Here is a 15,908-nt window from a genome sequence, read left to right as displayed (position 1 = left end):
GTTTTTTTTGTGAATAACTTCGTGTCACATATTGACCAATCAGAATTAAGGATTAGCGGTCAGGCAGTTTCGAGATATTTCGATATAAAACAACTTCACGTTTCGTTCATCTTTAGTAAATAGGATTCATTTATTATTTGCCGTGTATACCCTACTCGGGTTTTTACAACTCGGGTTCGACTGTTTTTAAGGATGTTCTACACCCTTTCTGCCAAAATTCACGTTTTTTTAATTTTTCTGGCAAACTTATGATGGAATTGACGTGAAAAAATATAACGTTTTTGCGTTTTGTCATTATTTAATGACTGACGAAATTTTAAGGTGGTGCGAACATTTTCCTGCGTTTTNGAATACTGGAAGACATTTAATCAGCAGTTCACTAGCTTTTTTCGAAATCGATATACATTCAAGAAACAATTTTACTTTTCTGATAAATTACATCTTTTCTCGATGCGGAATACGGCGATGTGTGTGCATGGGAGTGTGTGTGAGTGCGAGCACGCGCACGGATTTTCTTGTCTTCTATGGGTATTTCCTCGGAGAAATGTGAGAAAAAGATTGAATAAATACATAATAAAAAAATTAATGAAAGAAAAAACAAATGGTCGGGAAGTTATTGGTGCGACCCGTAATGGGTCACATCCAATTCCACCAACCCCTACCGGTCATACCCTAAAGAGGGAGCGCGCGAAGCGCGCGACCGGGCCTGATTTTATTTTGTCACGTCACTCCCATCGATAATTTGCCAGAAAAATGAAAACAACGTCAATTTTGGCTAAAAGGGTGTCGAACATCCTTAANTTATATTTTTTCACGTCACTCCCATCGATAATTTGCCAGAAAAATGAAAACAACGTCAATTTTGGCTAAAAGGGTGTCGAACATCCTTAAGTTATCGTTCATTAAATAACGGAGTTGACGCGGTAAGTCCCTCGACCGTTGGGACAAGCCGCGTTAAATGGGCGCCGTAAGTGCGGGGTTCAAATCATTCGACCAGAAATCGTATGAACTGAAACCTTATCATCGGATTAAAAAAATTTCACGTTAGCAAATCCAAGTCAAGTCGATTTAATCAAATGAATTGACGAATCTACTGAAAATTACACATTCACCAGGGCAATAGCTCTGAAACGGAGTGCGATAGAAAGGTTTCTGTGGAAAGCATTTCTGTAGCTCTCGAAAATCTCTACAAAAAAAGTCGTCATAAAAATTCTGCTGTCTCGGTTAGATTTCGAAAAGTGAAGACTGGTTTGAGAAACAAGAAGTATTTCGTTCCTTCACTTCGGTGTACAAATGGATAAATTAAATTAATTGATTCTATATTTATCAATTCAAATCCCCTGAATATGTTCTCAAGAAAGCACAAAGTCTTCCACGGAGTTTCCCAGAAACTCGATAGTCAACTTAAAGTTCCATACAAACTAGTGATGGAAGAGCTTTTCGCAAACTTCTGAAGCACTCCCTCAACGTTAAAGTCTCTCACGTATTCATTTTCAGCTGTCGATGATTCATCGAAGGAGGACGCGAGCTCCTCGCCGTCGAGTCAGGACGAGGAGAATCGGAAGGATATCAGGGCCCTCATCGGCCTCGAGCTCGTTGTCGATTACGTCAAGGAGCCCAAGGAGGAGCCCAAAACAATCGAGTAAAATCGTTAAAAACGTAAACCCACGTCTTTCAATTCAGTATTTGTCTCATTAATTTTTTCATGCTCCGAAGATTCGTGAATTGTACAACGAATTACTAATGAAAAATCCCCTGAGATCATTCCATCATCATTTGTGTCTAGAAATGCGGAGGNATGCTTCACGGACGAAAAAATTGAATAGAAAAACCTATCGAATTTCTGTTGAATTTCTATTGAACTGTTCTATTAGTTTTTGGCCGATTCTATTGGAATGTTCAATAGAAAATATTCAGTAGAAAAAGTCAATAGAATTCAGTTTTTCTATATAACTTATTCTATTGAGATATTTTCTATGGAATTTCATCGGCTCAAATTTTCTAAGTTTTTGGTTTGATTTCCTTGATGAGAAGAAAAGAAAAGTAGAATGAAAAAAACTTGGAAAACTTGAGTCGAGCAAATTCTATAGAAAATATATGAAAAGAATAAGTTATATACACGGAGAGAAATATTCAATAAAAGTTACCAGAAAAAAGACGTAAAAATTACGTTTCGAAACGTATTCTGGGAGCGAAGTAAAATTCAATAAAAAGTGTCAATCGTCACGTAAATTCTACGATCTGTTCCGTAAAAATTACTCATCCGTCCGACGCCTCACGGTTAGCCATGAGTCACTGTGAGGGGGAGATTTTAACAAAACGTTTCGTAATTTTTCCGGAACTTTTCGTAAAAATTCTTAAACATCCAAGAATTTTCATGTTCTGAGGCATAATAAGTCTTGAAGTTTCGTTAGATTTTACAACTTCCAGAAAAATTACGTGACTTTTTCGTATTTTTTCGGTGACAGACCCGAAAATTTACTGAACGTTTCAGATTTATTAATTTATTAAATTCACTGAAAACGATTCTCGCTTGCGGATTACGTGAAATGTTCCGTAATTTTTCTTGAATATTTCTCTCCGTGTAGAAAAATCGAATTCTGTTGATTTTTTCTATTGAATGATTTCTATTGGACATATCAATAGAATCAGCCAAAAACGAATAGAAAGTTTGATAGAAATTCAATAGAATTTTCTAACGAATTCGATAGGTTTTTCAATTAAAATTTTTCGTGCGTGAATTTCCCAATTTACTCCATCAATTGCCGCACATTCAGTTGTTCTTTGTAAAATACAAAAAATTGTAAATAATTGATTGATTAATAATGAATTCCTAGGGATCTCAAGACATTTCCACATGTCTCTATACTAATTAATAAATCAAATATAAAAAACGGTGTAGCAAGGTATTAATTGTGTAAATTTGACTCCAAATGAAATAAAAAGATATAATTGAAATTGATCGAATGCGATGAAAGAGAGTCATTCCAATTTCTCCTCATCAGAAAATATCAATTATTCAGGGGCGAGGGAACAGTCGCATAACGAGATCAAAGGCGAGAAAAAAAAATTCTCGTTAATTACTGCCACGACTGGAGGGTCTAAATAATGAACGGATTGATAATTTAAAAAAACTCACGCTCAAATAACATTTTTTATTTTTATCCTCCAAAAGAAATCAATAACTCATCAATCCCCAAACATTGATGATTCGTGGATAATTATTCTCCCGTCGTTTATATTCCATTGTTGTTATTAGCGATGACTCGAAGCTCGAGGACGACCTCCCCCTTGTGGGGGTTATTTAGCCTCATTAATTTATGATTTCGTTCGGAGGGCGGTTCAGCGTAGAGAATTCTTCGCACTGGAAATTCTGGGGCGCGATAGTAGATTGGCCGGTCCAAGTCGCTGCCCAGATCGTAGATGGACCGCTCTGATGGTGGGTAGATGATTGTCTAAAAATTTAAATAATCATCACGTAATTAATACGGAATTCCTGGGGAAGGAATTCAGTAGCCAAGTGGTAAACCGGTATAAGTCGATATCTCAGAATCTAAGGGAAATAGCGAAATTGTTGTGATTTCCTTTTTTGTAGCTCTCAATTTGCTCTACAAAAAAGGTTATGACAACAATTTTGTTATTTCACTTAGATTTTGAGATATTCATTGAAAACTGGGCAATAGTCAAAATCGACTTATACCGGTTTACCACTTCACTACTGAATTAATTTTCTCAGAAACTTAATCGATTTCGTTTTACTCATCACGAGGCAAATAACGTAAAATTGCTTGATTGTCTGAGAACAGAAACAAGAGTTCAGTAGCGAAATGGTAAAACGGTACAACTCAATTTTGACTATTGACTAATTTTCACTAAATATCTCGGAATCTAAGGGAGATACCAAAATTTTTGTCATAACCTTTTTTGTAGAGCCGATTGAGAGCTACAAAAAATGTTATTACGAAAATTTCGCTATCTCCCTCGGATCCGGAAATATTCCTCAAAAACTCAACTGGGAGATGAGTCGACGTGAACCGTTTTACCACTTCGCTACTGAATCCATCGCATAATAAATCATGAACGCCTAATGAAGAAGAATTTAAGCGTCAAATAAATTCAAGAAGGATTAAAATTTGGGGATTAACGGAATTAAATATTCGATTGACTCTACCTTCCTCGGGGGATAAACTTGCTCCTCGGTCTCGCCAGACTCCCCCGCGGAAAACGTCACGTCTAAATCCCTGGAAGCCTGTTCGGTGCCGGCTTCATCCGGATAAACCGGGTAGTAGTTGCTCCGCGGGGTGTCCAGATAGAGAACTCGCGAATTCACGAGTTCAATTGTCAGAATTACTGAGAGCACAAAAAATTTCAAGCGAAACATTTTCCTCGGGGTCTCCGTCACTACTGAAGAGCCCGGAGACTTCCTCGGGGTGAAAGACTCGCCTGTGATAAATGTCCAGCTGTCTAATCCGATTAATGAGATCATCTGAATTTTTATTCTCATTCTTTCAATTATTTTCCGTTCAATCCACACATGTCTCGAGGTCTTTGCGATCTACGACAGCTGAAGCTCTTTAATTTATTCATTTTCCTGCGCTAAATGTCGTCAATACAATCCCGAACACGACATTCGGCTGAAATAATTTGCCCATTTTTTTTTAATCACGAAGATCGTTTTCATTGACCAGATAGACACCATGAATAATACATGAAATTTGTACCTCACGGTATCCAAAATCAAATTGAACGACGTATACACACATGCACATATCCGAACTAAATATATAGATATATTCGAAAAGTTGGGAGGCAAACGAATGAGTACAAGAGACCGGGGCATAAATCTAAATAATTTTTCAACAAGCTCTCGTGAAAATGTTTATTGTTTCCCAGCCGTGACAACCGACACTCTTTTGAATATTCATTCGCTAGGTAAAAGAATATGTAGAGACATTTTTCCCCCTCAATCCACCCCACACGGAGAGAAACGTTCAGTAAAAATTACGGAACTCTGACTTCACTCACCGATTGCGGAATGGACTCAGAAAATTTAAGTAACGGTATTGTAATTTTTCACCGGAGATTCAGATAAAAATTACGGAACGCTCTGGAAAAATTCCGTGACAGTTCCGTAAAATTTCCTTCAACCACATTTCGCTCCGGAGTTACGGAAAAGATACGTAATTTTTATTGAATATTTCTCTCCGTGCAAACCCTGAAAATATATCCGAGGAATTTTCAATAATCCATCGTGCGTAAATAATGTATTTGTCGTTCCACCGATTTCGACACATTTGAGATTAAAAATAACTCGTAAATTTCTGTTGAGTTTGACACGTCAATTATTCACCGTTGGAATTTCAATAAATCGCGGAAGAATTAACGAGCTTGCGAAAATTTTGAATATTCATTCGCTAGGTAAAAGAATATGTAGCGACATTTTTCCCCCTCAATCCACCCCACACGGAGAGAAACGTTCAGTAAAAATTACGGAACTCTGACTTCACTCACCGATTGCGGAATGGACTCAGAAAATTTAAGTGACGGTATCGTAATTTTTCACCGGAGATTCAGATAAAAATTACGGAACGCTCCGGAAAAATTCCGTGACAGTTCCGTAAGATTTCCTTCAGCCACATTTCGCTCCGGAATTACGGAAAAGATACGTAATTTTTATTGAATATTTCTCTCCGTGTAAACCCTGAAAATATATCCGAGGAATTTTCAATAATCCATCGTGCGTAAATAATGTATTTATCGTTCCACCGATTTCGATACATTTGAGATTAAAAATAACTCGTAAATTTCTGTTGAGTTTGACACGTCAATTATTCACCGTTGGAATTTCAATAAATCTCGGAAGAATTAAAGAGCTTGCGAAAATTTTGAATATTCATTCGCAAGGTAAAAGAATATGTAGAGACATTTTTCATAGGGAGAGAAATGTTCAGTGAAAATTACGGAACTCTGACTTTCCTCACCGATTGCGGAATGGACTCAGAAAATTTAAGTGATGGTATCGTAATTTTTCACCGGAGATTCAGATAAAAATTACGGAACACTCCGGAAAAATTCCGTGACAGTTCCGTAAAATTTCCTTCAACCACATTTCGCTCCGGAATTACGGAAAAGATACGTAATTTTTATTGAATATTTCTCTCCGTGCAAACCCTGAAAATATATCCGAGGAATTTTCAATAATCCATCGTGCGTAAATAATGTATTTATCGTTCCACCGATTTCGATACATTTGAGATTAAAAATAACTCGTAAATTTCTTTTGAGCTTGACACGTCAATTATTCACCGTTGGAATTTCAATAAATCTCGGAAGAATTAACGAGCTTGCGAAAATGACATTCTATCTCTTCATCTTTCATATTTTCTCGGCGGAGAGAGAGAAGAGTTGTGAAATATTGCCGACAACTTTTCTCATACTTGAAACTTTTCCATGGCTTTGATAATAATAGGGGTTGGTGAGGGTGAAGGAGGAGGTGGGGGGCGCAGGCTCTCGGAGGGTGTGGTGTACACTGATACAGCGGTAACTGAAGTGCCTGGCACAAGAATCACGTTGATATGCCTTGAACGAGGGGGGGAAGCTCTTGATTTTTCTCTCGCCTCTCGCATTTCGAGATCATGTGAACCCTCTCAGCGGGATGACATTTTGCTCCAGATGTACATTAGCAGCAGAAATAAGACGAGAAAAATTGTCATCCATTCATTCTTTTTTTTCCACCTGAAAGGTCTAATGAGGACGCGTGGAGTTTGAGGGAAAGGACAAGAGATTGCTTCAGTAGGACATTATTTTTTGTTTCAACTTTATTGATCATTAATACTGCACGAACACGTTCGTCATCTAATGATTTTTCTCACTGAGGAGAGCAGTCCTCTTGCATCGGTATTCATCGATTGGTCTTTATACAGTCCTATACAATTCACTTGATCGTGGAAAAAACTTTTTCCACTTTCTCTTTTCATTTTAAACACTAGAGACTCGAAGTTTGACTTTTCACAGTAGATTACATTACATAAAATTCACTACGACAGTTTGATGGACGTATGAAACGTATCTGCAGCCGATGACAATTCAATCGTTTGAGTTCACACGAACAATTCATCTATAAGCGTTTTAAAACCATTTTGGGAACTAAAAATGAATGACAACGGTGGAAATCCGGGATTAACCGAACTTCCTCTAGAGTGATTAAATATTCAACGATTATTTGGTGACTTGGAGATGAAAAATTTATCGATTGTCGTTGGACAATCAAATTTTCCACGATATTTCAGTGGCAAAGTGATGAAACGAGACAAATCAAATGAACTTCAACTCAGACTTTTCCGTTTTGCCAGTGAAATTTTCAATTGAAATTGATTTCCCTCGTTTTACCACTCCCCGGCAGGTTCGACGAGTTTTGGTAATTCCTCAACAGTTTTTCACATATTCTCTCTTCAACTGAACAATTAACAACGAATTAGTTCGACGCAGCAGCGACTTTCTTGCAGATTTCGTTCGTGTACTCGCTGCATTTGGCAGTGCCACCTAGATCGCCAGTTAAGTATTTGGCTTCTTTGATCGTGTCGTAGGCTGCGTGCTCGATGATCCTGGCGTGGTCGACGAGTCCCATGTGCTTGAGCATCATTACTGCGGAGAGGAGGAGAGCTGTTGGGTTGGCTTTGTCGTGGCCAGCGATGTCTGGGGCTGTTCCATGGACCTGAAAAATAATATTTTCAGTGTTTCATCACTTGAGAGGCTTTTATTTATGACCTGGAGTGAATGTCAACCTCCGTGGATATTTGTTACATTAATTTAATTACTATAATAATAACTAATTAACAATTAATAACTAATTTGCATTTTAAAAACAAAAATTTAGAAGACCTTTAAAGAATTTCTCCTGTTCTCGAATATTCAATGGATTTTTCTAATTCAATTATTAATTAATGATTGAAATAATACATTTTTTTTATTTTTTGTAATCCAAAATTGTCAATTGAGTGGTACATCATGTAAAAATTCCCAAAAATTATGAGAGAATGATGAAAAAAATAGAAAAAATTCTGAACTTTTTCGAAGAGCGTTTTTAATTGAGATTCAGAATGAGTTGAAAAAAGTGGAAATTACGAATATCTGATTTGCTGTGGCAAATTATCTATTAGCTATCATCTTCCATGGTGGATAACAAAACACTAACTCCTCATGGGAAGTGACAGCTAGGTATCTCAAATTTCAAAACAGTGATATGTGGTCATCTGCCATTTTTATGTGATAAAAGTGTGATTAAAAAATTCTTCCAAATTACAACTTTTTTCAAAGAGCCTTTTCCGTAATAAATATCTCTGTGCAGTGTGGGAAATGATTTACGAAATCAGTCTTCCCCCTGCACGATATTGGGTGACTGGCCGTCATTTGTCACCGTAAATCAGATACATTTTTCAATTTCTTGTTATTCAACTTATTCTGAATATAAATTAAAAATGCTCTTTGAAAAAATTGATAATTTTTTCTACTTTTTTTTTTATTATTCATTCATAATTTTTCAAAACTTCTGCATGATGCAGGACTTAATTGACAATTTCAGTTGACGAAAGAGGAAAAAAAACATCGAGACCGGGCCTTAAGTCTTGTAAAAGAATATTTAAAAAAAAAGAAACTTGGTAATTAATTGGGGAACAGGACTCAGGTCAATGCACCGTTGATATCTGGGTACTCACAGACTCGAAGAGAGCACCATTGAGTCCGATATTTCCACTTGGAGTCAATCCCAGACCCCCGACGAGACCAGCACACATGTCGGAGAGGATATCACCGTAGAGATTTGGCATTACGAGGACGTCATATTTACTCGGGTCCTGGACCATGTTCAGGCAAACTGTGTCCAGGTACCTTTCCTCGAATTTAACGTTTGGAAATTTCTGAGCAGCCTCACGACAGCATCGGAGGAACAGACCGTCTGACATTCTCATTATATTGGCTTTATGTACCGCTGTCACCTGAACATCAATCCCAGGATTGTATTAATGATTAATTAATTAGTCGAATTGAATTAAACAGAGACGACTGAATGATATAATTTCTTTATGAACAATTTTGATTTCGAAGGGGGATTAACTGCTTTTTTTTACATAGATTATAATTTAGTAGCGAATTGGTAGAACGGTTTAAGCCGACTCATCTCCCAGTTGAGTTTTTGAGGAATATTTGCGAATCCAAGGGAGATAGCGCAATTTTCGTAATTACATTCATTGTAGCTCTCAATGGGCTCTACCAAAAAGGTTATGACAAAAATTTTGCCATCTCCCTTAGATTCTGGGATATTCATTGAAAACTGGTCAATAATCAAAATTGACTTGTACCGTTTTACCACTTCGCTACTGAATTTATTTGAAAGAAAATAAGATTCATGAATTTATTGACGAGGGAATTACTTGAAATTTGTACCTTTTTCCTGTTATTATCACTGGCATACTGGAACGCGAATTCAGCAACTCTCGTTGAAGCCTCCTCGGTGATGAGCTTGATGGACTGCACGACTCCATCGACAATTTCGTGCTCAATACCGGAGTATTCACCCTCGGTATTCTCACGAATTGTTACGACGTCTACGTTATCGTAAAGGGTTTTATAACCCTCGAGGGAACGACAGGGTCTCACGTTGGCATATAAGTTAAATTCCCTGAGGGCAAAATAAAAATACCACGTTAAATAATTTTTTAAACACTTAAGGCCCGGGTGTACTGTCTTTCGAACGTTATCTCTATGTGTTTTTTCATCTTTCGTCATCTGAAATTGTCAATTAAGTCCTGCAGCATGCAGATGTTTTGAAAAATTATGAATGAATAATCAAAAAAAAGTGGAAAAAATTCTTAATTTTTTCAAAGAGCATTTTTAATTTATATTCAAAATAAGTTGAATAACAAGAAGTTGAAAAATGTATCTGATTTACGGTGACAAATGGCGGCCTGTCACCCAATATCATGCAGGGGGAAGACTGATTTCGTAAATCTTTTCCCACACTGCACAGAGACATTTATTACGGAAAAGGCTCTTTGAAAAAAGTTGTAATATTTTGGAGAATTTTTTAATCACACTTTTATCACATAAAAATGGCTGGTGACTACATACCACTGTTTTGAAAATTGAGATACCTAGCTGTCACTTCCCATGAGGAGTTAGAGTTTTGTTATCCACAATGGAAAATAACAGCCAATAAATAATTTGCCACAGCGAATCAGATATTTGTAATTTCCACTTTTTTTGACTCATTCTGAATCTCAATTAAAAACGCTCTTCGAAAAAGTTCAGAATTTTTTCTATTTTTTTTATCGTTCAATCATAATTTTTGGGAATTTCTACATGATGTACCACTCAATTGACCATTTTGGATTACGAAAGATAAAAAAATCCAGATAACATTCCAAAGATAGTACACCCGGGCCTTAATTCTCTCCAAAAATTATCTCGAATGAGGTATTATAAAAAAATCAATACTTTGTTCACCACGTTTAATTTCAGTTTTTCGTCCGCTCATAAATAAAATTGACGACTCGATAAACACTGAAATTGAGACGTGACCAGGCTATAGATAAGTTACGTAATCATTTCAACTCCAGGTAACTTGATACAAGAAATCGTACCGCAATCCAGAGGATTCTTGGCTTTATCAACGAACCTCAAGAGTCTAAATTCCCCGGAGTGAATCACTTACTTTCTCAAGGCGAGATTGAGCGATCTGTGCCCCTTCCCGATGGGTGTCATGAGGGGCCCTTTGAGGCCGATTTTATTTCTATTGACTGAGTCTATGGCAGCCTGAGGAATTCCAAATTTTCCATCTGGTCCTTTGACAGGCGTCACGTCCACGGATTCCCATTCGATGGGTACCTGAGGGATTCCAAAAAAGACATCTTCACTCCTAAAATCTATTTATGAAACATTCACGTGTGATAACCCTAGATTATTTTTTATCACCAACATCCATTCTGATAATTTCTCCTCTTCGAATCGAATGGATTTAATAAAATGGATGGAATGAACGGAATAAATGGCACAAAAAATTACTTGAGAAAAATAATAATTTTTATTTGGGTGAGAGATTGTTTCATGATGCTGTGGTAGAACTCTGAACTCCAAACTTTGTAAAACTCTGTATAATATTGTATACTGGCTTCCCCCACTGTCATAGGGAGTACCACCCGATGGGACAGTGTAAATAAATAAATAAATAAAATGGCTTGTGGGGACGATGAAAAGACAAAGAAACTATGAATACAAAAAAAACATTCGAATTACCAACGATTATAAATGATTTCTTCCATTATGTAATTATTTTGATGCTGGCAATGAGTGATTTTAGGGCAAAATGGTAAGAAACATTTGTGTATGAACTGCTTTATATGAAAAATCACCTGCCATTCCCCCTCAAACCAACTACTTTCCAAGGCACTGCATAATTACCAAAAATGTCAAACTACGTTCTCTTTTTAATTAATTCAAACATTCAGGGGATTAAAAAATGAGAGATTAACCACTGGTAACCCTTGTGGTTACCATGTAAAGACAAAGAAACTATGAATACAAACAATACATTGGCAATTACTAATGATTATAAATCATTTCTTCCATTATGTAATTATTTTGATGCTGGCAATGAGTGATTTTAGGGCAAAATGGTAAGAAACATTTGTGTATGAACTCCTTTATATGAAAAATCACCTGCCATTCTCCCTCAAACCAACTGCTTTCCAAGGCACTGCATAATTACGAAAAAATGTGAAACTACGTTCTCTTTTTAATTAATTCAAACATTCAGGTGCTTAAAAAATGAGAGATTAACCACTGGTAACCCTTGTGGTTACCATGTAAAGAAAAAGAAACTATGAATACAAAAAAAGCATTCGAATTACCAACGATTATAAATGATTTCTTCCATTATGTAATTATTTTGATGCTGGCAATGAGTGATTTTAGGACAAAATGAGAAGAAACATTCTTGTATGAACTCCTTTATCTGAAAAATCACTTGCCATTCTCCCTCAAACCAACTGCTTTCCAAGGCACTGCATAATTACCAAAAATGTCAAACTACTTTCTCTTTTTAATTAATTCAAACATTCAGGTGCTTAAAAAATGAGAGATTAACCACTGATAACCCTTGTGGTTACCATGTAAAGACAAAGAAACTATGAATACAAACATACATTTGAATTACTAACGATTATAAATCATTTCTTCCATTATGTAATTATTTTGATGCTGGCAATGAGTGATTTTAGGCCAAAATGTGAAGAAACATTTGTGTATGAACTCCTTTACATGAAAAATCACTTGCCATTCCCCCAATTACCAAAAATGCCAAACGACGTTCTCTTTTCAATTAATTCAAACATTCAGGTGATTAAAAAATGAGAGATTAACCACTGGCAACCCTGGACCATCCTCAGTCCCCCAAAAAAATGTCTCATCGAGGTCAAGGTGATAGGTAGGACGCACTCATCCTCTAATTGTTCCCCCTCAAATCGTGCAAAATAAATGAAATAAATCGAACGAAAAGGCAAGACACTGTGCGATTGAATAATCCCAAAATACCTTGGCAGCGTCGAATATTTTCTGTACAGCAGCCGAAATTTCAGGCCCAATACCATCACCAGGTATGAGGGTACATTTGTGAGGACCTCCACTGTATAACCGAGCCCCAGTGACTCCAGGTGACACCTAAAATCCATTAATGAGTGATCAAACCCCTGACATCCATTCAGAAATGCTGATGAAAGCTGAGAAGTTGCAAAAGGGAGCAGTGGCCAGAAATAAAGAGAGAAGAAACGAGGGGCCATATGTAGTGGGGAATGTGGAAGAGGTATATTGGGGATTCTAACCTTCTACAATTGTTAATTTTCACAGATGAGAAAATCGATGGATGGAGCAAGAGCTTGAGTTATTCAACTGGGGATTGTTGGAGATTATACTTACGACTTTTCTTATCCACTGGGCTGCCATTTCAACGTGTGTTATGCGGCTGGAGGGGGGCTTTCTTTAATTTTAAATATAAATAAATCGTTGAGTTTATTGGATAATTTTATCACACAGGCACGTCAGGGCACCCCACCGAACACGCCACGGAGCATAGAGATCTTGCTGAGGGAAATTTTAGAGGAGAGGGTGGGTTGAGGTGATGCCAAGTGGGCTGGTTTTTAATGCACCACTGGCGCCAGTTACTGATGAGAGTAAACAGATTCAAATGGAAAGCAAAGAATTATAATTCATTTTGGAATTTTTCTAGGGAAAGCGGGTGATTTTTTAATGGGAAGTGAAGACGTTTATGGAGGAATGTCAGAGAAATCTTCATTGCGTAGGACATGAGGGTCAAACTTTTTAATGCAAAAAAACAGTTTTTTAAGTAATAGAAGAAATTTATTCAAGCCTCTTTTGCGATAAAAAATACAAGACAAAAACCATGAACATTTTTCATGAGGTACTCCTCGGCTTCAGTTCGTCGTAGCACGATCTGAGGAAGATGTAGTTTTTCTTCATCGGATTATAGAATTCGTGACCCTGAAACAATATTTTAAACGTAAGAATTCAAATCAGTAGCGGAGTAAAACGATTTCCTAATATAGGGGAAGTTGGGGTTAAACCGGACACTTTTGACTTTTTTTTAAATGTTAATGAGGGGTTGAAATGTTGATAAAATTTAATAATTTTTTCTTCCAATACAAAAAACAATTCTTTCCCTTTGTGACGAGCCTCAACTGAGCTCAATCGATCAATTTGTTTCTGAGTTATGAATAATTTTAAAAAAGTCTAAAGTGTCCATTATACCCCACCCTCCCCTAACCTTTTTTGTAGAGCCGATTGAGAGCTACAATAAATATAATCACGAAAATTTCACTATCTCCCTTATATTCGGAAATATTCCTCAAAAACTCAATTCCGAAATAAGTCGACTGTATTTTTTTTTATCTTTCGTAATCCAAAATTGTCAATTAAGTGGTACATCATGTAGAAATTCTCCAAAATTATGATAGAATGACAAAAAAAATAGAAAAAATTCTGAACTTTTTCAAAGAGCGTTTTTAATTGAGATTCAGAATGAGTTGAAAAAAGTGGAAATTACAAATATCTGATTCGCTCTGGCAAATTATCTATTAGCTGCCATTTACCATTGTGGATAACAAAACACTCCTCATGGGAAGTGACAGTTAGGTATCTCAATTTTCAAAACAGTGATATGTGGTCATCTGCCATTTTATGTGATAAAAGTGTGATTAAAAAATTCTCCAAAATATTACAACTTNGAAAAAATTCTGAACTTTTTCAAAGAGCGTTTTTAATTGAGATTCAGAATGAGTTGAAAAAAGTGGAAATTACAAATATCTGATTCGCTGTGGCAAATTATCTATTAGCTGTCATTTTCCATGGTGGATAACAAAACACTAACTCCTCATGGGAAGTGACAGCTAGGTATCTCAATTTTCAAAACAGTGGTATGTAGTCATCTGCCATTTTTATGTGATAAAAGTGTGATTAAAAAATTCTCCAAAATATTACAACTTTTTTCAAAGAGCCTTTTCCGTAATAAATGTCTCTGTGCAGTGTGGGAAAAGATTTACGAAATCAGTCTTTCCCCTGCATGATATTTGGGTGACAGGCCGCCATTTGCCACCGTAAATCATATACATTTTTCAATTTCTTGTTATTCAACTTATTCTGAATATAAATTAAAAATGCTCTTTGAAAAAATTACGGATTTCTTCTACTTTTTTTTTATTATTCATTCTTAATTTTTCAAAACTTCTGCATGATGCAGAACTCAATTGACAATTTCAGATGACGAAAGATGAAAAAAACATCGAGATAACGTTCGAAAGATAGTACACCCGGGCCTTAAACCGTTTCACCACTTCGCCACTGAATTATAAATGACATAAAAGAATATTTTACTCATTAAAGTAGTTAAAGAAACAAGTTGAAATTACCTTCGACCAATCATACGACACAGCATAAGCGAAGATTTGTCCATTGTGATTGAAGCAGCAACGAGTTATGGGCTGTTCCATGGGTTCAGAGGGCTTCAATTTAGTCCTAGCGTCTTTATCCCAGAAGCTGAAGGTTCCATCACTGCCAACAGTGGCCAGAGTCCCATGCACTGGGTGGAATGCAATGTCGTTGACGGCGTAGATGTCCTGGTAGCCGTTGGGGGCGCCATTCGACCTATGACACTTGAAGGTGAAGTTGTCTTTGGGGTTCGAGGGGTTCACGTACTGAATGGCAACTCGTCCTTCAACGCTGCCAAGGGCGTAGCCATTTGGGACCTTCTTCTTGTCTCTGAATATTGCGACACAACGGTGCTGGTACTTCAGGGGGGATTCGACCCTCTTGAACTCCTGGGGAGAGCCTTCCAGCTGGTAAATTATTAGGCCTCGACCTGCTGTTCCAACAACAGCCATTGGATAGTCCTGGAAATTATCAATTCCCCATGATTAATTATTAATCATTAAGAATGACTACACTGAGAGAAAAACAAACAGGTTCTCAAACAAGTCTTGTTTAGGCCAACAAAATCGCTAGTTGAAATAGGCAAAAAAGAATTTGTTTGGTTCCAATTTTAAAGTCTCAAACATGAATAATTGTTCTGCTTTCGACAGCAACGAAATATTTGGCTCGAGAGGCGGATAATTCACACCAGACGGTGCCTTTTCAGGATGAAAATATCTCATATAGAGGAAAATTTATCAACAAATATTTTATCCCTAAATTACACGATTGCTATCATATCATTATCATTGTTTCATTTAAGGGTGCCAAGTGAATTTGAAAAAAGATTCAAAAAAAATTTTTTCTTTCCCTCCATCATTGGAGAAATATGTATTCATCCATCCGACGAAATTTCAAACCCGCAACCGGAACTAGAC

The 15,908-nt window shown here is 36.7% G+C and overlaps 4 protein-coding genes across 6 annotated transcripts in view; 1 reads left to right on the top strand and 3 right to left on the bottom strand.

Annotated features, from left to right (window-relative positions):
* LOC107041788 overlaps window positions 1-1,791 on the top strand; it is a 9,455-nt gene extending 7,664 nt beyond the window's left edge. The window contains exon 3 of the mRNA XM_015262526.1: window positions 1,498-1,791. Within this exon, the coding sequence (XP_015118012.1) occupies window positions 1,498-1,646 (149 nt within the window). The 3' untranslated portion in view covers window positions 1,647-1,791. The remainder of the gene's footprint in view (window positions 1-1,497) is intronic.
* A 1,386-nt stretch (window positions 1,792-3,177) lies between these two features.
* On the bottom strand, window positions 3,178-4,385 carry LOC107041789. Its single transcript, XM_015262527.1, has 2 exons — window positions 4,172-4,385; window positions 3,178-3,455 (listed from the first exon to the last, which is right to left on the bottom strand). The coding sequence occupies exons 1-2, from the start codon at window positions 4,379-4,381 to the stop codon at window positions 3,237-3,239; spliced, it is 429 nt and encodes a 142-aa protein (XP_015118013.1). The 5' UTR covers window positions 4,382-4,385; the 3' UTR covers window positions 3,178-3,236.
* A 2,415-nt stretch (window positions 4,386-6,800) lies between these two features.
* LOC107041769 (probable isocitrate dehydrogenase [NAD] subunit alpha, mitochondrial) lies at window positions 6,801-13,146 on the bottom strand. Its single transcript, XM_015262502.1, has 6 exons — window positions 12,967-13,146; window positions 12,586-12,711; window positions 10,709-10,881; window positions 9,442-9,676; window positions 8,715-8,993; window positions 6,801-7,714 (listed from the first exon to the last, which is right to left on the bottom strand). The coding sequence occupies exons 1-6, from the start codon at window positions 12,991-12,993 to the stop codon at window positions 7,475-7,477; spliced, it is 1,080 nt and encodes a 359-aa protein (XP_015117988.1). The 5' UTR covers window positions 12,994-13,146; the 3' UTR covers window positions 6,801-7,474.
* Window positions 13,147-13,392: 246 nt separating this feature from the next.
* LOC107041824 (mRNA export factor) overlaps window positions 13,393-15,908 on the bottom strand; it is a 5,296-nt gene continuing 2,780 nt past the window's right edge. For all 3 annotated transcript variants that reach the window (XM_015262593.2, XM_015262594.2, XM_015262595.2), the window contains exons 4-5: window positions 14,973-15,452; window positions 13,393-13,548 (exon numbers count right to left, since the gene is read on the bottom strand). In XM_015262593.2, coding sequence (XP_015118079.1) covers window positions 13,462-13,548; window positions 14,973-15,452 — 567 coding nt within the window. In that variant the 3' untranslated portion in view covers window positions 13,393-13,461. The remainder of the gene's footprint in view (window positions 13,549-14,972; window positions 15,453-15,908) is intronic.

The sequence above is a fragment of the Diachasma alloeum genome, unplaced genomic scaffold, assembly GCF_001412515.2.
Source record: "Diachasma alloeum isolate Michigan unplaced genomic scaffold, Dall2.0 Dall_scaffold_00379, whole genome shotgun sequence".
In the NCBI taxonomy this organism is placed as follows: Eukaryota; Metazoa; Arthropoda; class Insecta; order Hymenoptera; family Braconidae; genus Diachasma; species Diachasma alloeum.
This window is presented reverse-complemented; position numbering and strand designations above follow the sequence as displayed.